The 21,919-nt window shown below is 39.8% G+C and overlaps 1 protein-coding gene across 1 annotated transcript in view; it reads left to right on the top strand.

Moving 5' to 3' along the window:
- Positions 1-21,919, top strand: part of Agbl1 (AGBL carboxypeptidase 1) — a 623,278-nt gene that overhangs the window by 37,453 nt on the left and 563,906 nt on the right. The window contains exon 2 of the mRNA XM_051148740.1: positions 20,590-20,653. Coding sequence (XP_051004697.1) covers positions 20,590-20,653 — 64 coding nt within the window. The remainder of the gene's footprint in view (positions 1-20,589; positions 20,654-21,919) is intronic.

Raw genomic sequence — 21,919 nt, forward strand, 5'->3', positions numbered from 1 at the left:
TCTTTCTCCTTCTCCCTCTTCCATCTTCTCTTTCTGGTGCTGAGGATGCAGCACTGGACCCCACATGTACTCCAGGCAAATGCTCTACTACTGGGCTGCCAGCTCTGTATTTTAGTTTTGACAAATGTAACACACCATCGTGTATGCTTAACAAGGAGGAATGGGGCCTTCTGTACTGTCTTTGAAATGTTTCTGTCAATCTGAATTATTAAGAATTTAAAAATTCAGAGTTTTTCCGTACAATAATTTTTTTTCAGTACAATTAGCTCTCTATCTATGTCTTTCTTGTTCTATTTCTTTCTCTCCCATCTATCCCAGGTTGGCTTTGAGCTCCATATGTCACCAAGGATGACCCTGCACTTCTGACTTTACCTCCTGAGTGCCATGATTACAGGCATACACCACCACAATGATATGAATGGTGCTGAGACTCGAACCCAAGGCCTTGTGCATGCCAGGCAAGCACTCTACCAACAGAAACATATCCCTTGCTCACTCCCAGTTTCTTCATAGACTTAGCCATGCCTCTAATGTTGACCTTCCATGTGGTTTTAAAGAAATCAGTGTGTGCTTCACAGAGTCTCTGTACTTCTAATATTATGGCTCAGACACAAAGCTTCAGAATGTTATTTCATAAGAGGAAATGGTTCCGGTGGCAGTTCATCACCAAATTCTTGACAACTGACCATGGAGACTGAAAATTAGAAGGTCCCAATAGGATGCCTTCCCCTCTGTCCCAGTTTCCTGGTAAGTGAAGGCTTTCGTGGGACATGCCCCTTGGGCTAGTATGCAGATATAAGTGAGTATATACCATTTGATTCTTTCTGCTTCTGGGTTAACTCACTCCTATTGGGACTCTAAATGAGAGACACATGGGAGAATAGCAAAATAAAAGGATACAGAGGGTCCTAGAAATCTACAAGTAGAACAATATGATAGGCAGATTTGGGCCCAGGGGTCCTGCTCAAACTAAGGCACCAGCCAAGGAGGTAAATTTTAAACCCCTTCCCAGATCTAGCCAATGGTCAGAATATTCTCCACAGTTGAGTGGAGAGTGTGATATGACTTTCTCACGTACTCTGGTGCCTCACATTTGAGCATGTCCCCTGGAGGGGGAGACCTGGTGGCACTCAGAGGAAGGACAGCAGGTTGCCAAGAAGAGACTTGATACCCTATGAGCATATACAGGGGGAGGTAATCCCCCTCAGGAACAGTCATAGGGGAGGGGAATAAGGGGAAATGGGAGGGAGGGAAGAATGGGAGGATACAAGGGATGGGATAAACATTGAGATGTAACAAGAATAAATTAATAATAATAAAAAAAGAAAATTAGAAGGTCAAAATATTTAACCTAATTAGGGACAAGCATTCATAAGGGAAAGCTGACATTATAATTATAGACAAAACCAATGGATGTTAAAACAGCAGAGTTGATTTTGTAGAGGAATGAATGAAAAGGACTTGAAAAGTAGTTTTACTAAACATCCCTCAAAGCGAGGCCGTGTGTCTTTGTAGTGCCCCTGACAGACTTCAAGCTGTCTGCTCTTCCTTATTCAGCTGATTCTCTTTGCTCTGCTGGGAGGAAGGAACCGTAGTTTTCGTTCCTGGCCAATCTGTGCTTGTTTCACACAGGAATAAGACAAGGAATATACAGCTTTGGCTTTCTAGGCTTAGGGTACCTTACTTGGTGTGGCACAGTGGTTCTCAACCTTTCTAACGCTGTGACCCTTTAAGACAGCTCCTCATGTTGTGCTGACCCCAGCCATGAAATTATTTTCATTGCTGTTTCATAACTGTAATTTTACAGCTGTTGTGGGTCTTAGAATATCTGTGTGTTCTGATGGTCTTACGCCCTCACTGAACATGTGTCAGCTCCTCTCATACACTGCGTTCAGTTTAGACAGGCGTGTGATGATGTGTCAGAACTTTGAGCCTTTAGGTGCTTATTTTGTATCTGTGTTGAGAATTGTCACACCGATCATGTCCTTGATGTCACCTTCTCCTTTGGATCAATTATTTAAAGAATATCGAATAGTTTCAAGTAAACAACTGCTTGAGTAGGTCAATAGAAAAACAGGTAAATGGGCATTTTGTCATAAAGTCATGACTCTATAATGGACTTAGTGACTTTCTCATCTTGTCCTTCTTCTGGTTAAGCAAAAAGATGCTTCTGGGTCTCTAAGTGTTCCCATCCAATCTCCTTTTTCAGATTCCTTGAAAGATAGGCAAAAGCAGGTTCTGTTCATGACTCATGCTTAGTAATTCAACACAAACAAGAATTACAGGTAGGAGAAATGAGACAAATTTGTCTTTCATACATGAGACTATTGAACTTGGGGCATATTGAGTGTCTCCTTCATTCTTGGAGTTTTGCTATGACAACCAGATGAAAGAATTTCCTGGTGCCTTCCATGTGTTTTGTGATCTTACAAACCTGTACACATTTCTAGATAATTAAAATTGTGACTTTATTAATTGACTGCCATATATGCAGACCATTTCCCCCACTGTTTTGTCACAACTTTGACCTTGATGCCTTGACCCATAGTGGAAGGATAATCCTGCCTCCACTTTTTGATGTTTTTTTTCTCCATCACAATTCTTATTTATTTTAACTGTGCATTTTTATTAGTTGTATAGCCTACTGTGCTGACATTGATTTTGTGAAATCCCCTGGTTTTCTTGGGTATGGTTTATAAAGAGGGGAAAAAAAAATCACACCTCTTGGGAAACCATAAGTGAAATATGTATTCAGCATTATCATATAAAAAGCATTTGTTCTTGTCTGAGCCCTCAAGAGATACTGCGTGGATGCTTGAAGCCTTGGGTGAGATTATCCACAATCAAGAGAGTCCATAAAGTGTTCCTGGCAGAGTTTTAATGTGGAATCTGTGGGTTTTGTAGCTCTAGGATGGATTGTTTTCGTGACAAAGAGATAACTAGCATATTTATACATTAATGGCAATATCTATGCAAACTTTTTAGTTAGAGATGAGACTTCTCTGGAGGACTGGAGTATTTTTTTTTTTTTTTAACAAAATACACTTACCCACACATTCACATAGTCATAGTCATAATTAACTTCTGGACATCTTATTCAGTAAAGGAACATACAGGACACATAATAGATAAATAGAAGACATAGATGCTAACTAATTTTTTAGTCTTGGGATGATCTGGAATCGAAGTTTTTAGGCATTTAGAAAGAAAGATTGATATGTTGCTTAATTTATTTCCTGAACTGCTTTCAGTTTAGCTGCTTCTTTGTAGTTATACTTACCATAACAAATCTTGCAATAACCTTTCATTGTGTCCAACCATGTCATCATCCTGGGTATACTAGCTAAGGAAGGATTTGCTTTGAAGATGATGATTGGATGGAAACCACAGTTGAAGTCTTTCAGAGGCACTTGGAATGAACTAGTTACTTCCAGAAGCTCACGATCTGGCTTACACTATTTCCAAGATGACCCTCATGAGATGCAGAGGTTATGCTATTTTCTCAGGTGGGCTGTGCAGTCTCTCTTGAAGAAGATAACTATTGACAAGTTATTTTTCTTCCTGAGATGGTGCCCAGCAATCTGGCTTTCAAAGAAGGGAGTTCCTAATATCTGGCCTTTCCATATTTAACCTTTGCTATTGTAACTACACAGTATATATATGTATATATATATATATATATATCAGTATATATATATACCATATATATGAACTCATTTTTTCAGAAATATGTGGGTTTTGTTTTCAACCTTTTCTATTGTTGGTGTCATTGACAACTCCTTATTACTGCTGGAAACTCTGTCATGTATGATTTTTTTCCCTCTATCATTGATGTTGAGGATTTTTCTTTCCTAAAAGCTATGATCAATACCAGAGTTAATCTTTGATGAATGAGGTGCTTCTTCATATAGGAAATAACTTGGGAAATTACTTACATGGTAGGATGGGAAGGCCAGTGTCTGCTGATCTTGCTCTATGTTGATCTACAGTTTTGCGGTGTAGACATGAAAGGTGATCAAAGATGAAAAGGTATCATTGTAGTCCCTCTAGAGAGGTAGTCTGCTCAAGAGTACGTGGGAAACCGTAAATGGAAATTTTATTGTGGCAGAGCCAAGCTTACAGTCTGCAAAAACTATTTGTGCCTCTTTCAGCAGAGCATATGGGATGCCTGTTTATCTTCCCCGATAGTTATGCATGAACATATGACAGCATTAGTCAAAGAAATGAAGTTATAAATATTGACCGTTTCTAGGCCCAATGCACAAAGCCTCCTGAGAAAGAACTTTGTATTTCTTTTCTGTTTACTTGATGCAGCTGAATATATTGACCTCTTACAGCACATGGACAAAGAACAGCCATAGGAACATGGAACCTGGGTTCCTGAATCAGTCCTTGTGGAAGGAATACCAGTCAGTCACCAATCAGTTAAAATTTTTCTTTTGGGCTCTCTGTGAATGAAAAAAAAAAAAACCCTCTTTTTACAATTGAGCTACTTACACATTTGAGGGTTATTTATTATAGTGATCACATTATTTTAACTAGTCAATATAACAAATATACTTGATCCTTTGCTTCCTAAGTAACTTATTGTAGTGTCGAAAATGTAAAATCTGGAGCTTTTTGTGGCACTGATGTTCTGGCCCGGTAAGCTACTAACTAAGGGGCTCAGAAGATGCCCCGTGAACAGAGTCAGTGTCTGAACACTAGTTTCCTCCTCGTCTGTGACGTTTCCAATCTCTACATCTTCACCCAATGTCAGTGCTCTGCGAGTATCGATGGAGACGGGAGGGATGAATGCAAGTTATGCTCATTCACCCATATTCTTTGTCTTCTCTTGTCGTTGCCAAAAGATATACTTCTCCACAGTTGAGTGGAGAGTGTGATATGACTTTCTCATGTACTCTGGTGCCTCACATTTGACCATGTCCCCTGGAGGGGGAGACCTGGTGGCACTCAGAGGAAGGACAGCAGGTTGCCAAGAAGAGACTTGATACCCTATGAGAATATACAGGGGGAGGTAATCCCCCTCAGGAACAGTCATAGAGGAGGGGAATAAGGGGAAAATGGGAGGGAGGGAAGAATGGGAGGATATAAGGGATGGGATAAACATTGAGATGTAACAAGAATAAATTAATAAAAAAACCTAGTTCATTTTAATAACTGGTAATAAAAAAAGATAAATTCATTAAAAAAAAGATATACTGGATACAAGGAAACAAAAAAAAATCATCATAGACAGCAGTAGATATTTGTTACTGATTGAGAATTTCATACGTTCATATTACGTGTCTTGACCAAGTCTACCACCATCCTTTTTCTCCAATTCTTTCCATATGCCCCCCAATTTCCCCTCCTAGCTTCATGTTCTGTGTTTTTCAAGCCACTGAACCCACCTAGCGCTGTTAGTTTTCTGCTAGAGTGTGGGTAGCTTCTAATGGGAGTGATCCCCTTTTCTCCACACCCAAACTAGCATTTATTATCGTGTTTTACTTTTTAGAACTTAGTCATGCTTACTAGGATCAGATGAAATCTCCAGGTAGTTTTAATTTGCCTTTCCTTGATCGCTCAGGGTATTTCTTAGTTATTTGGATTTCCTCAACCCATTCCCTGTCCATTTTTTTTTTCCTTTAAAGAAAACCCAAGATGTATTTTGTTTTACATGTATGGGTATTTTGATTATATGTACGTACACCATATGACGGACAGAGGAAGAGATTGTCTCCCCTTGGACTATTGTGATCCATCACATGGTGGCTGGGAATTGAACCCAAGTTCTCTGGAAGAGCAGTCAGTACTCTTAACTCCTGAGACATTTCTCAGGCCCCTGTATCTGTTTCATTTTGTTTTTGTTTTTTTGTGAACTCTATGTTTAGTACTATGCTGTAATTTTTAATTAGATTGATTGTTTTCTTGATGCTTAGCTTTGCATGGTTTTGTTATATATAGTAGATACTAGCCCTCTGTCAGATGTATAGCAATTAAACATCTGTCCCCATTCTATAGGCGGCCTCTTCACTTGAATGATGTTATCCTTTGATATATAGAAACTTTAGTTTCACGTGTTACCATTTGTCAACTCTTTGTCTTTAGGCAGTGTTAAGACTAATGCTAGTTTAGTCTTAATGCTAAGATTTTCTCACAAAGTCTTTCCCTGTGTCTATAATGTTCAAGCATCTTTCTTTTTTAATTTTAATTTTACTAATTTCTTCAGATTACAACTCAATTGTTATCCCATCACTTATATCCTCCCATTCCTCCCTCCCTCCTGCTTTCACTGTATTCCCCTCTCCTAGGTCTAAGACTGAGGGGGACCTTCTCCCCCACTATATGGTCATAGGCTATCAAATCTCATCTTGGTAGCCTGCTTTTACTCCCTTGTCATAGTCAGAGTATCAAGGCACATGGTGTATCATTGGTCCAATCAGAGTTGAGCTTTGTGATGGGTTAGAAATAGGGATGCAGTTTCATTCTTTTGTATATAACTATCTAGTCTGACCAGTAGCCTTTGTTGAAGATGCTGTCATTTCTCCAATATGTATTGTTGGCCTCTTCACAAAAAAAATAAGTTGGCTATAGGTACATTGTCTTATGTGGAGGTCTGTAATTCTATTTCATTGATCAATATGTCTGTTTTTATGCCAGTACCACGCTGTTTTCATTACTGTATCTCTGTAGTATCACTTGTAATTTAGGACAATGATACTTCTGGCAGTGTTTTTATTGCCCGGAATTGTTTGTGGCTACCCTAGGTCTTTTGTGTGAACATGGAGACATTTATTCCTTTCATTTGTTTCATTATGTTCATTAGTTACATTGGGAGGGACATCGTATTACACAGGTTTTTGTCACAGCATTATATAGTGTTTTCAACTGAAGCCAAGTTGCATTTTGCAGTACTTATGTATGCTTTGCTGTCACAGGTCAGGCTGGGGGGTGGGAGATGATTTTGCCCTTGAGTAGAATAGAAGTCAGTGATATTCCTAAATAGCTTATCTTCCACTCTTCCACTTCAACATATCAGTTGCTTCAAATATAAATATTAGGTTGAGGAACCCTGTGTTAGTGGAGGTTAATTCACTGTGGTACACTTTAAAGTATAATCAGCAGAGTAGGCATTTTTCTAGAGAAGATGTGCAGATTGAAGAGAAAGACATGAATAAAGAATCCTGAAGGTTGAAGGGTGTATAATGGACCAGAGGCTGCAGGCCAACAAACATGGACTGAGGGAAAAAAGTTATCCCTTCCTGGAAATATGCAAATTGTCTTCTGTCTTTTAAAATGACAAGATACCTTCTTAAATTAGTAAAGGTCAACAGAGGCTGTGATGGGGAGAGGGCAGCATCCGCTGTGCTGAGGTTAGAGTGGTCTCTGTCTCAGGAGACCTCTGTCTGGTCTAGAAGCTGGGAGATGTTTTAATAGTGCCTCACCCTCTGCCTGAGCAGGTTCCTGTCCTCTGAGGTCCTTGGCACACTTCCAGCAGATGGACACATTACTATTTTCTCTTCAACTTCTCATTTTCAGAGTCTGGCACTAAAATGTGACTGCTGGTTCTCAATACCAAAACCACAGGTCTTTTTTAGCATCAAGATCTATAGACACAGACTGACATCATAGAACAGTCTGGCTTGTCCGTGGGTCATGAAACTGGAAAGGTTCTGTGGAGTTCTCTTTAACTATTGCCATAACCGATGGGGGAGGAGAACACATGGTGTCCAGAGAAGGTACATAATTAATCTGAAGTCATAGTGGAAATGTCAGGGTTAGGACTAGGTTTACCTTCCCTAGGTCTGATGTGTTTCTATATTCTATCATGGTAGCACTTAAAAAAATAATTCAGAGAACATCTCTGTTGGATTTTCAATTTAAATACCAATCTAGCTAGCTCTGCCCTGATCTCTTCAGCACCTCTGTTATATTTGCTGGCTCCCCTCTTTGAACTGGTTGCATTCCAAATTCAGGAATACATTTCAGAAGTCAGATTTCCAATGCTCTTTTATTGATCGGCTGCTGAGATATGTTCATTATTGTTCTGCCTGATATCTTAACTTCTTTTTTTATGTGGGTTAAATTTTTTCCAACACAATTTGAGAAGTCAGGTATTTGGGAAATACTCCCCAGAGTAGTTTTACTTGGTGTGTTCTTGAGGTTGCTATCAGAAGTTGCCCTCTAAGGTTGCCACTGCTCTGGGCATCTGAGGCTGTGTACCTTCGTGGCTAACAGTTGATGGCAGCAGTACCCAGGTCAATGGGTTTCTTCCCTGGCTGCCCAGGGGAACACCATCTAGACCTTTCTACAGAGCCTAAGATTTATTACAGTATGGCCACTTCAGGGTTCTCTATAGTCTTACATGGAGATTCTGGATTTAAATGTCAGTGTCCTACTGTCAGGATACTTATTCCTTAACCTTCAAATCGCATTGCTTTTTATGATCTAGCCTCAAAAGGGACCCAGTTTCACTTCTGTTTCATTCTAGCTGGTAATAAGAAAGTTCCTAAGACTGTCACACTGTAAGGTAGGAGACATAGCTCTTGCTTATTGGTGATCAGTCTGCCAAAGTATTTGAGGACATGTTAAAATCCTCTCAGTTTGTTGAATGTTTGATTTTTCTCTTTTAGACTTCCCAGGCTTCCAAACTCAATTCACAGAATATGGAGAAAGTTGGTCTTATTTATGAGCAAATTATTCAGTTTCTATTGTCCTCAGTTTTCTCATCATTACAAGTGGAACAGACACAGGTAAATGGAAGATGAGGATTTTCTTTTGAGGGGTAAAAAGTAAATGATCCCTGAACTAGTAGATATACAAATGTTACTGTGATAGAGTAGAATGTAGGGTGTACCAATTCATACCTGGATCTCTGTCTCTCTGTCTCTGTCTGTCTGTCTGTCTGTCTGTCTCACACACACACACACACACACACACACACACACACACCACACACACACACACACACACACACACATTACCACCACCACCATCTCTCTACATGTGAGTATGGTATGAGTGCATGCGTGTGTTAATGCTTCTGCCTCTGTGTACGTTTTCAGAGGCCAGAGGAGGACACATTTTGGAGTCCTGTGGTATCAGTCTCCACCATTTTCTTTTAATACAGCGTCTCTCACTGAACCTGGAGCTAAGCTGGTGGTTACCAAGTGTTAGCAGTTTCCTTAACTCTGTTTCCTACAGCACTGAGATTACAAGCATGTATGAGGTCACACCTGGCCTTTTACATAGGTGCTGGGATCTGAACTCATGTCCTCTTGCTTGTACAAGAGCATTTACCCACTGAAGCATGTATCCACTACTGGATGCCTATATAATGTCTCTGAAAATAGCTCTTTAGATTAGGGGTTAAGGATGACCATTTCCCATGTATTTAGAGAGTACTCATGTTGGTCCAATGTCCACAAAATAACAGGCGTCTCTGCAATGCATACACCAAGAAGCTGAGTCTATGCTTGCATTGGCTATTTTCTTTTTGCCGTGACAATAAACCTAACAAAAGCTTATTAAGGCAGGAAGTCTGTCACAGAAGCCTTCTCTGTCTTCCATTCTCAACACCCTCCTCCCTGAAAATAAGGCATTTAGATGGGAAGGCATTGAATAGAACATTTAAAATTTGTGGTAGTGATCCAGAAGAGTAGCTTTTCAGAGTTGATGACATCTGGCAGGGCTGGGGATCGTGAAGAACTCAATTTTCTCTAAGGGGCTGGCTACTAAGAGTTTTACCATGATCCAGTGAGTATATGGGCAACACACATTAGATGTGGTATTTTCTTTTCTTCTTCTTTTCTTTTGGGAAGGTCACAAGGGAGCTGCGGTGAACCTGAAAATACTGAAAAGTGAACGTGATAAGGGTATATTATGTGAAACTCCCAAATAAGCAATAAAAATATGTCAGAAAAAAGAAGAAAGATTATACTTTGACTCATAATTTAAGGGTACACAGTCCATCATGGTGAAGACATTATGAAGGCAGTAGTGTAAGATACCTTATCACATTGTATCTGCAATTAGGAAACAGAGAGAGAAGGGGGAGAGAAGAAGTCGGGGGAGAGAGAGAGATAGAGGGGGAGGGAATGGTTCTCAGCATTCTTTCTCTTTCTCTCCTTTTCCTCTTTAACTGTAGCCTCAGATCCTATCCCATAGGGTGATGTTGCCCACATTCAAATGGGGTCTTCCTGCCCTACTTACCTCTCTCTTGATACAGCCTCATAGATACACTGAGAGTTGTGTCACCTAGAGAATCAAAGTCCAGTCAAGTTGACCTCAAAGGATCAACTTTGGATCTTGTTTTTTTTTTTCTTTTTAAAGACAGGGTTCTTCTCTGTATAGCCCTGGATGTCCTGGACTCGCTTTGTAGATGAAGCTGGCCTCGAACTCACAGTGATCCACTTGCCTCTGCCTTCTGAGTGTTGGGATTAAAGGCATGCGCCACCATGCCCAGCTCTCAACTTTGGATCTTGATCAAGCCTGGCAATTGACTTTATATCATAACCACCAAGACTACACATTCTTGGGTCATAACTGTGCTTTGGATCATCTGGGTCAGAAGGGTGGTATGCAGCAACTGGAGCTTGCACAGATTCTATTCCTGAACATGCCACCCAGGTCCTCAGTCACCCTGACTCTGAGCAACAAGAAGATACTCAAGATGAAGAATGGTTCATTTTCTGGATAAAACGTCCTCCAAAGACCTCTATGGCCTGTGCTGCTGCTGGAGGCCATGGTGATATCTATGGTCCATGCTGTGGCCCAAGGCCTTGCTCATCTCCATGATCGCTGTTACCACTGCAGCTGTGGTAACGCCCATGGCCCATGTTGTCACTGGAGGCCATGTTGATATCTGTGGTCTGTGCAGTCACCTGAGAGCATGTTGATGTCTGTGATGAGGGCTACTGTGGAAGACCATGATGACATCTATGGTCTGTGCTGCCACCAGAGGCCATGTTGATGTCAGTGATCCATGCTGTATCCAGAAGCCATTTTAATGTCAGTTGTCCATGCTGCCATAAGGGATCACGTTGAAGTCTGTGTTCCATGTTACTGCTGGGAGATATCTGTGGTCCATGTGGCCACAAGAAACCATGTAGAAGTCCATGATCTGTGCTGCTACCAGCTGTTATGGGCAAGGAAGCTTCTTTTGCAGTGGTATTGATGACTGCAGACTCATAAGTGAGAATGAGAAACAGGCTTCTTTGATAACCCTCTGACAGACCTCCCTGCACTCCAAAAAGAAATTCCAGGCAGGAAGCTGAGAGGAATGGGAAGCTACTGTAATTGAGTGCACTGTAATAATAATAATAATAATAATAATAATAATAATAATAATAATAATAATAATACAATAAATAAATTATGAAAAAAGTAACTGGGCATAGGACTCAGAAAGCGTGCATTTTCTCAGTGCTTTATGGAAAAAAGTTCCTGAGGAGTGCTTGATTCAATGGCTTCTCAAGAGTACTGTTGAGTCTCCTGTCTTGGATGCTTTTGGCATGTATTTTACATGTAGTAAAGCCAGAGAACATCAAAGTGATGAATGACAGCTTCTGGCTGAAGCAAGGTGGTGATGCTTCTCTTCCTCAGTGTTGGTGTTGAGGCCTGGGTGGAAGCACTAGAAGCTATTATTTAATTGCTGTGTTTAGAATCCATCTAAAAGAGCTGAAATTTGCTTGGCACTACTTTTCAGTCATCTTGAATTCTAACCTTTGTGTGCTGTTATTTGTTGACTGTGTCTCGGTGAGACATCACAGCCTGCCTAGAATAGAGAGAGAGAGAGAGCTGGCTTTCCAGTGAATGCCAGTTAAAAGAAATGAGAACCTTTCATGGATATGATGCTGCTGTTTTGATTAGCAATAGGACTGGAAGATTTTATCATCCACCGAGTGGCAACAAGTGTGCTGGACGTAGCTGACAAAGCTTAGGATTCCAGATTGTTTTTGCCAGAGGAGGTGACCCCACCCTCTCCAGACCCACGTTCATTTCCCCTCTGTTCTCCTTTTGAGTATTTTGCTAAGTTGGAAACATCATGACTTAGATGGAAAACTGACTCAAGAGGCTGTAACTCTAATGACCCTCCAACTTATTTTTAGAGCATTCATCTTTTCTCCATCATGTGTGCCCATACATGTGTTTATTTACTTATCCTTTATTGAATATTTATTGTAACCAGGCCTTTTTACATCTAATATGCTATATCTAACCCAATAACACTCATGAGTTAGGAATAATTATTAGGGCAATTTTGGGACTACATAATTGAGGTTTTCAGAGGTAATGGAATCTGGCCTAAAGTGAACCTGCAGTATAAGTAAGTGTATCTTTGGGCTGGGGGTGTGACTCAGTGGTAGAACCCTCTTCTAGCATGTTTAAGATGTATACTTGGTATATTTCTGTAAAAATGCTCATACTGCAACAGGCATTAAGGAGAGTTCTAGGATTGAGGTGAACATGGCAGCAAGGCTATGGCAGATTTCATATTGTGTGTTTCATCTGTCCTGCTCAGTCCCATCACATCCATATCGTTCCACTTCTATCTAACCCATCCTGTTCCAGCTCACACCACCGCATACATTTTTTATGTCTGCTCATTTTATTCAATGCCATTCCTCCTATATCATCCCATTCCATAGCTACCCAAATGCATCTCTGTACAAGATCCCATAATACATCCTATGGATGCCAAAAGAATGATGCATAATTCTTAGTCTTGAGTTCATCACTCAGATGAAGTGTGGATAATTGAAAATGGCTGAGAAAAGTTCCACTTTTTTAATTAAGGAGTCATTTAGGACCATCCACTTGAATATGGGGCAGCATCATAGCCCAATTAACTGATAGAATGTACTGTGTGTGAGACACATTTAGTTTCTGAGACAATGTGAAAAGAAGCCTTGAGACTTTGAGCTAATTCTCCTTGAATGCTATCCCTGGGAGGAAATCAAATGCTATGCCAGACATTCGAGATACTTAAGCTGCTGCTAAAAAGAACATACGTGGTCAGCAGTCCCAGGTGAGCCCAGATCTCCCAATCTTCTTGCCACAGTTTAAGGAATCTGACTAGCATGTATAGCAGCATGGGGACTGTTCCTGACCTGAGTTGCCAACAAAGAAAGCCTAAGAACTCCCAAACAAGTCCTGTGTCAGTTTCTCAATCCCCAAATCAAAAGCTCTGATAAAAGACAGTTTTTTGAAGCCATTGAGTTTTAGAGTTGTTTATTACCCTGCTGTACATAACCAGACTGGAGTTAAGAACATAACCAGGTTTAAGTAAGCATTCTAAGGAAGGGTATGTATACAGTGCTGTTGAAGAACAAAAGCACAGAAAATAAGATTGTTTCCTGTGAGGCCAAGCACTGCCCTACTTAAGTGGGTACCAATTGTACCGTAATCTTCATAAACAGGACATTCTGATCCACTGGAATACTGCAGTACCCAGGGTGTTCAGACATTTGGCAGTTGTGGATAATGGGTGCTGAGAAGGCAAGATAGCTGAGGACATTATGTCCTCAAGGAACTGGAGCTGGAAAGTGAAATATGATTGGAAGAGGGAGGACAAATGATGCCCAATCAGTGGCATCAAGATAAATAAATAAATCCCTGAAGACACAGGTACCCATGAGGCTCTTGGGCACATTCACTGGCTCTGTATAGTTGACATGTTCTGCCCTGTGGTCTGGGAAAGGACTGGAAATGTCCTTTCATGGCAGTGATGTGAAGGGTCTCATTTTCATACCATGATTCTGAGGCAGAAAATGGAAGGTAACAGGGAGACATAGATAATTTGAAGGCAATGAAGAGACAAATTCAAAACAGTCTATGAGAAAATTACAGTTCGAGACTGCAGTCTTTGAAAGACACTGTTTGTTCTTCCAACTGTTTTTCTCTCCCTGAAAGCTTGGCAGACCCATTTTTTTTTTTATTGGAAAGTCTTAACCAACAGGGGATCACTTAGTAATTCACTTAAAAGGAATCATTAAAGGAAAGTCGAGGCACATCACATCCTGCCTTCTTTAATTGCTCATTTATTATTACTGTGGGTGAGATAACAGCCTTGTGCTATTCTTCTAAATAGTGTAAAATCTTTATTGGTAAATATAGCAATGCATAAATTAATGCCGGTTGAGATTTTGTGGGACATTTCCCCCTTCACTGATAGACATAATTTTTAAAGAAAAACAGCACCGATGTATTTTGGCTGAGCAATGAGTGAGAAAGTAGTGAGCTCAACATCTGTAGGAAGGAATTGTCTTCTTTGTTTCTTTGTTATAACAAGATTCTCTGGGTAGACCTATAGCATGTCTGTAAAATCAATTTCTTTTCTATTAAGACTACTGTGCTTGGGAGGAGGGCAAATAGAAGTGTAAAATTTTTTTCCTTTGGAGTCACAGCTGAATTCAGTAGCAAACTCTCCAACTTTAAGAGAGGGTATTTGTTGCATTTCTCATCTGAGAGTTCATAGGTAAGTGGTTCTGTGGAGCTGATTTGGTGGCTTAACACTGTCACCTAGGATTCCAGATAATGCCTTCATACAGCAACATCCAAAAATAGGGAGATTTTTTTTTTTCTGCCGAGAATCATTTTCAGACTTCCACTAAGGTGTTCTTTTCCCAGATTCAAGAATGGTATCCATTTCTAAACTAATCATGCTAACTCCGGAAAGGCTTAGTAGAGTTTCCCAGAGTTCTATCTTGGAGCTGGAGAAAAGGGACCAGCAACCTCCACCAGCACTACATTTCTTCTTTGAAGCAAATGAGTTTTTAAAAAATATTTATGTATTTTTATGTGTATGGTGTTTGGTCTGCATGGATATATGTACCTTATATGCATGAAGTACCGATGGAGACCAGAAGAGGGTGTTAGATCCCATGGGGCTGGAATTATAGATGGTTGTCCACCGCTGTGTGGGTGCTGGGAATCAAACCTGGGACCTTTACAAGAGTGTCCAGCACTCTTAACCACAGGGCATCTGTCTAGTCCCACAACTAGGGTTTTCATGAATGGAACTACAGAAAGGATGGCTGGTTTGTGTGTAGCCTGCATTGTTGGTCACAGGTCAAAGTAATTTGGGGCTGGTGATTTAATACATAATATATGACCAGTTATATACCTGCTGGAAAATACAATAGAAACATGCAAGACAAGGATGGTCTCAAGGGGTATTAGTGAGCCCTGTATCAAAGCAGGCAGTTCTTTATTTTTTTTTTCCTTTTTTTTTTTTTCCTTTTTTTTTTTTTTATTAATTTATTCTTGTTACATCTCAATGTTTATCCCATCCCTTGTATCCTCCCATTCCTCCCCCCCCCATTTTCCCATTATTCCCCTCCCCTATGACTGTTCCTGAGGGGGATTACGTCCCCCTATATATTCTCATAGGGTATCAAGTCTCTTCTTGGCTACTTGCTGTCCTTCCTCTGAGTGCCACCAGGTCTCCCCCTCCAGGGGACATGGCCAAATGTGAGGCACCAGAGTATGTGAGAAAGTCGTATCACACTCTCCACTCAACTGTGGAGAATATTCTGACCATTGGCTAGATCTGGGAAGGGGTTTAAAGTTTACCTCCTGTATTGTCCTTGGCTGGTGCCTTAGTTTGAGCGGGACCCCTGGGCCCAAATCTAGCAGGCAGTTCTTTAGCTGGAGAAATTAATTCAATAAAACATACAGATTGCCTATTACGCCTCAGGGGATGGGAATGCAGACATAAATAAGACCTAGCTTTTGCCCACAAGGAATTTAGGATACCCTTCACCATCTTCTCTATTCAATTCAGCTGGTCACATAGAATGCAGTTTCACACACCAGTGTCTCCACGCTGCCGTACTTCTTTTTCTTTGGGAACAAGAGGCTACAGCATGGCTAGAATGTCCCACGCTGACCTCTTTACTAGGTTTCTTTGACTTTTCAGTTATGGACATGACTAAGTTAAAAATCCCTTCCTTTGATTCTCCTGGCACCAGTATTTACCTTTGCCACAGGCCATAGCATCTCCAGGTCTGACTGTCTGTCTGCCAGATGTTATCTCAGCCAAGCCCAGAGCCTGTGATGGCAGATGGCATTTTGATCAATATGTATCCTCACCGCTTACTTGGGGACTAGAACATAGATGACAGACAATGAGTGTCTGTGGAATGAATGTATGAATAATTGAACAAAAGGAAATGAACGGTGGACCCTTTATTTCCCTTCCGTCAGTTTCTACCTTATTAGTTTTTCTCTCTTTCCTCACCTCTTCATTTCCTCCTTTATTCTCCCTTTCCTTGTAATCAAGTAATGAGTCTAGCATTTTAAATTATACATCATTTGCACAGTCTCACAAAAAGCTTACACATCCTCTCTTCACAGAAAGATTGAGGATGACCCATAAATGTCAATGTTAACCAGAGAAAGAATCCAATGAACATCTTTCATTCTTCTGCAAAGAATCTTTGGGTCTCGTTGCAAAGATTTGGACTTCTGCAAACCCCTAAATGATAGATCTATGTCAGAAAAGATCATTGCTTCTTGTTTCCAGCTTTGAATCGAGGAAGGTTCTGACATTGTGTGTATACATAACTGGCAGTTGTTGCAGGGTGATATGGACTTGCAATTTGGAAAGGGATACCTTCTGTTAATATGGTGGGAGCCATGTGGAGATGTCTCCTTTAGGTCAATGCTCCCAGAAAAAAAAATATCAGAGTATACCTAGTGTTTTTCCTGATAGGTCTATATATCAAGTACTGGAGATCCCAGAGGCTTCATCCACCCAGGAAAGGAGTTTGTAAACTCGATTTTGATATTTTGTTCATATTGATTTTTTTGTATATACTATGCTTTCTGATGCAGTGGTTTTGTATTTTTATTATATTTCTTCTTTAGATATATATTTATATTATTACATATAAATAAAAACCTACATATAGCAGGAAGAACCATGAAACAATCAGGAATTATATAAATGTTGCATTCATAGTGATTTGGCTATTTGTATTTGGCAAGCTTGAAGAAAAAAATCCTTCCTATCTTGGTGAGTCTAAAATTCTGAATGAAAATCAATATCCAACATATCTCATCTCTATTAACTTAAAACATCTATCTTGATCTAAAAATATCTTAATCTCTAACCAACTAAGTTTAATTGTAAGACTAAACTATCTGGTCTTCAACTCTATCAGAGACTTGAGAAGGAATAAAAACTACCTGAGTGAACCAGAAGTACAGGTTAGCAGCTTCCAAAAATGAAATAATGAGAGAGTTTACTGTCTGAACAGTCACCCAAAACTCTATAATGTTGGAGCATCATTTTCAGCCTTTTAGTCCAATATATCTGATGGACATATTTGTGAGGCAGGAACTATTGAGAACTTGATTATTCTGTCTTGGCAGAATTTGGCCATTGACTCTGCCTGCACCTAAGCTTGCCCATTTTTAGGCAGAACTCTTTCTGTGGTAGAAACTAAGACATTTTGTCCAGTGGCTTTTTTGCCACATTTGAAGCCAACTCCATAAGGAGGTTCTTTGATGCTCATCATCTTCTTTGAGGCAGGCTAGGTGTTTCCAGGAGTTAACTTGTCTTGTATTTAAAGAATCTTTAAAATAATAAAAACATCTTTAAATGCCATATTCTGTATGTCTCTGAGGCTTTTGAAGACCTTATCTAACTATTTTACCTCATATATCTATAGAATCATATCTATCTGTTAAATGTATGATAAATATTTTTGTGATAAAAATAGACTAGTAATTGACATGACCATGATTTGATCAACTAACAATTAGCTTGTATTCCTTAATTATGTTAAACAATCTACAATACTACTTTCAAGGTATTGGAAGTAAACCTTGTATTATAATTGAGTTGGATGGTTATAATACCTCATATTAGAGTAGAAATATATATAATGTGTATGAAGAATAATCTTAAATTTGAATTTATACCAATGTATCAAAATTAAACTTTTTTGCATTAATATACAAATTTCTATACTAATGAATTAAAAATAACCTTATTTGTGAGGAACATTAAGGCCTTAAGTTGAGGAGTAGATTCAATAATTTACTTTTTGTTCTAACATCCCTATATATTCCTATATCCCTCCTCCTTTCTTTTCAACTCCTATCTCCATACATACTAAAGAAAGATAAAGGAAAAGAGCGACATCCCTGAGTCCAACCTCATTTTCTCTCTGAATAAGACCAATTATAAGTTATAACCAACTCTCAATGAAAATAAGCATCTGTAGCACAAGAGATCAATCAAAAACCTGCCCAACCTCCCTTATAGGAAATGGGATGCCATTCTCTTAAGGTTTCTTCTGGCTGATTTGGGGCGAATAATGCCTTTGTAGGGGCCCAAATAAAATTGGAGAAAATGCTTAAAGAAGCCAGGAATAGCATTTGTGATCCAGTTTCTAAATGTTGAGAAATTCCAGGCAACTAAAAAAAAAAAATCAGTAGCCTTTCTATATACAAATGTCAAATGAGCTGAGAAAAAAATTAGGGAAACTACACCCTTCACAATAGCCACAAATAATATAAAGTATCTTGGTGTAACTCTAACCAAACAAGTTGAAGACATGAAAAACCTTCAAGTCTCTAAAGAAAGAAATTGAAGAAATCAGGAGATGGAAAAACCTTCCATGTTTGTGGATTGGGAGAATCAACATAGTAAAAATTGTCCATCTTACCAAAAGTAACTTACAGATTCAATGCAATTTCCATCAAAATTTCAAGACAATTCTTTACAGACCTTGAAAGATAATTCTCAACTTCATATGGAAAAAAAGACCCAGGATAGCTAAAACAATCCTGTACACTAAAAGATCTTCTGGTGGAATCTTCATCCCAGATCTCAATCAATACTATAGAGCAACAGTAATAAAAAACAGCATGGTACTGGCATAGAAATAGACTGGTTGATCAATGGAATCAAACAGAAGACCCAAAAATAAACCCACACACTTATGGGCATTTGATTTTTGACAAAGAACCCAAATCCATACAATGGAAAAAAGATAACATTTTCAACAAATGGTGTTGGTCTAACCAGATGGTTACATGTAGAAAAGTGCAAATAGACTTGTGGACGAAAGGCCTCTACTTAAAACTGACACCCTAAATCTGTTAGAAGAAAAAGTGGTGAAGAGCATTGAACTTATTGGCACAGGAGACAACTTCCTGAACAGAACACCAACAGCTCAGGCTCTAAGATCAACAATTAATGAATGGGACCTTATGAAACTGAAAAGCTGCTGTAAGGCATATTGATTTTTTGCATTAGTTTTATTTGTAAAAATATAGTATTATTATATCTACCTTAATGTCTCTTAATAGCCTTTGGAGTTTTATGGTGGGGTAAATAGCCCTGTTTGGAGTTTTGAAATAGCATTTGGTGCTAGTTGACTTTGCAGATTCCCTGGAATTCTTTTGGTTTCCATTAAGAAATATTTATTTTTCATTTTCTGTGGAGAAACCCCTCTGCTGGGTGTTGTCTGTGGAGGTGGGATGAGAAGCAGGACTGCACATCAATGTTAGAGTTAAGTGCTCTGTCAAGAGGTGAGAGCTGACTAGTAGAGGTAAAAGGCATTCTAGACCTGGATTGTGAGGAGTGGAGATGTCACAGGGCCCACCTGAGGCAGCATTGGCCAGGCTGAAGTCAGGGAGAGAGCTGCCGGAAAAGAGAACAGTCTGGTCAAACTTGCAGACTAAGCTATAACATTTCTCAGGCAGGAATCTAGAAGTGAGAGGTTCCTGACTGTGGAAATACCTATTTGGGTGGGAGAATTGACATTAATAATGAACTTGGAGATGTCAGTAGAAGATCATGAGAAATTTTGGTTTCCTGCCTTTGTCTTATGTATAATGGAGAGTTACTGAGGTCTTTAAAGCCAATAAGAAACACAAGTCTTACTGATGGTAATGAGAAGACTCCTGGTGATGTACCAACCCAACTACACAAAGGCAAGAACAACCACCCTTCATCTTACAGTGCAAAGACCAAGGCCTGGCTTTCGGGAACTGAGACTGGCTTGTTTTCTGGAACTATGATATGGGTTACCTCAGGCAATTCTGTGTACTCTCCCACCTTCTGAATGAAGACTTCTTTTCTGAAGAACAAGTGACAATGTCAAGAATTACAAGGATTTCTAAGATCATCCCTGCAATAAGAGCTGCTGCAATGCTGCACTTTTCTTAAGCTTCTCTTTGTCTGACAAAGCAGTATTTTCACCAGAAGATTTTGATGGATTCTGCTTTTTCTTGTTACTGCCATTAAAAACAATCCAGTGTTACTTAAATATATGGCGTTCTTGTGACCGGGTCCCACAAACCCCCTTTAGTTTGCTGTTTCTGGGCCAATCCTCAATACCTGTGTTTGTGCCTACCTTCATAATGCTTTTCTTAAGCTGGTCCCTGAAGAGTGATCTTGACTATTATAGGTCACAGCAAAGCCCAGGCATTGCTTCTTAAGGAGAACTCCTTAGCCCATTTTTTCACTTCACAAAGTCTTTCTCAGTGCAATGAAGCTTAACTCTGTCTATTCTTTGCATCCCTAACCAGGACACCTCTATCCTCTTTCATCCATTGTCAAGATGTCTGTCTGTGTTATCATTGCAGAACTCCTCTGATAAAGAGTCCATTCTGGCAATCCTCAAGGTCATCAGCGATCTGCTTTCTGTTGGTGAGTAGTCTATGCTCACATCAAATCCTATTGAGGACTGGGGACTGTGCAGGCAGTAGTCTGGCCCAGGAACTTGCATAGATGGGTGCTTTTATAACTTAACTTCCCTTTAATGTGATGTGATAAGACACATGTAGCCTGGGACAACTGTACTAGTCTCTTCAGCCTTGTCACCTACCTTAGAAGGGCGTGAGATGTTGGGTGGTCATGCTATGGTTTCTCTTCTGTAAGGCCAAGTGTCTTCCCCTGGGAGGGCTGCTCCACAATACCCTTATCCACTGCCTCCCTAGGCTCCCTTCGCCTGCGTCTCATGGGAGGAATCAAGTATTGGAGCTTTCTTACATATATCTCATGGGGATAGGCCTATGAGACAGGTAGATTTCAAAAGTCAGCAAGTCATGTACTTTTTTACAAATGAGATGACAGGATTGAGTACCTGAAATATTAGCATAAACAGGCAACATTAAGGATGAATGACATGCCAGATATAAAACCTCAAGGGTCCCATCACACTGTAGCCCTTTTTTTCTTTTTTTTTAAATCAGCTTTTATGTTCTCTGGTGGCAGAGCCTCTTCCCTGTACTTTAAAAAATTAATTATTTACTCATTTTACATCCTGGTTTAGCCCCTCTCCTTCTAGTTTCTCTTCCCTTCCTCTTCCCCTTCCCTCCTTCCCTATTCCTCAGAATAGGGAAGCCCACCTTACCCTGTTCTTTAAAACATTTTTTTGGAATGGGTTCCCTTTTGGCAGATCATCACTTGTCTTCTGAGATAAAACTATCTCCAAGAGGAGTGTGGAAATCTTTAGAATGAAGCCTTGAAATTTCTTCTCCAATATGCATGATTTGGGGCTGGGGGGTGGGGTTGAAATAGGTTTGCCTTGTGCAGACCTGGGTTTCTTGGAACTAACTCTGCAGATTGGGCTGTAGATAATTTTTTTAAAAGCCAAGGTCTCACACTAGAGCTCAGGCTGCCTGGGAACTAGCAACTCTTCTGTCTATGTTTTCTATGTGCTGGGATGATAAGTGTGCGCCACCAGTCCTGGATATATGTGGTTCCTCCTGCTCTACTTCCCTTCTTCCTTCCCTACTTTATTTTATTATTATTTTTGACAGACAATTTTGTTTTCCTTAGGATGGAAAAATCAGAATTTCTCCTTTGATATTTTGACCCCCTTGTTGGCTCCCTTGGTTAGTTAGGTCTCACAGGACCTTTTCCATGTTAATATGTAATAACTGATTTTGAACTGTTCTTGGGTAAAGTAAG

Source organism: Acomys russatus, chromosome 7 (genome assembly GCF_903995435.1).
Source record: "Acomys russatus chromosome 7, mAcoRus1.1, whole genome shotgun sequence".
NCBI lineage: Eukaryota > Metazoa > Chordata > Mammalia > Rodentia > Muridae > Acomys > Acomys russatus.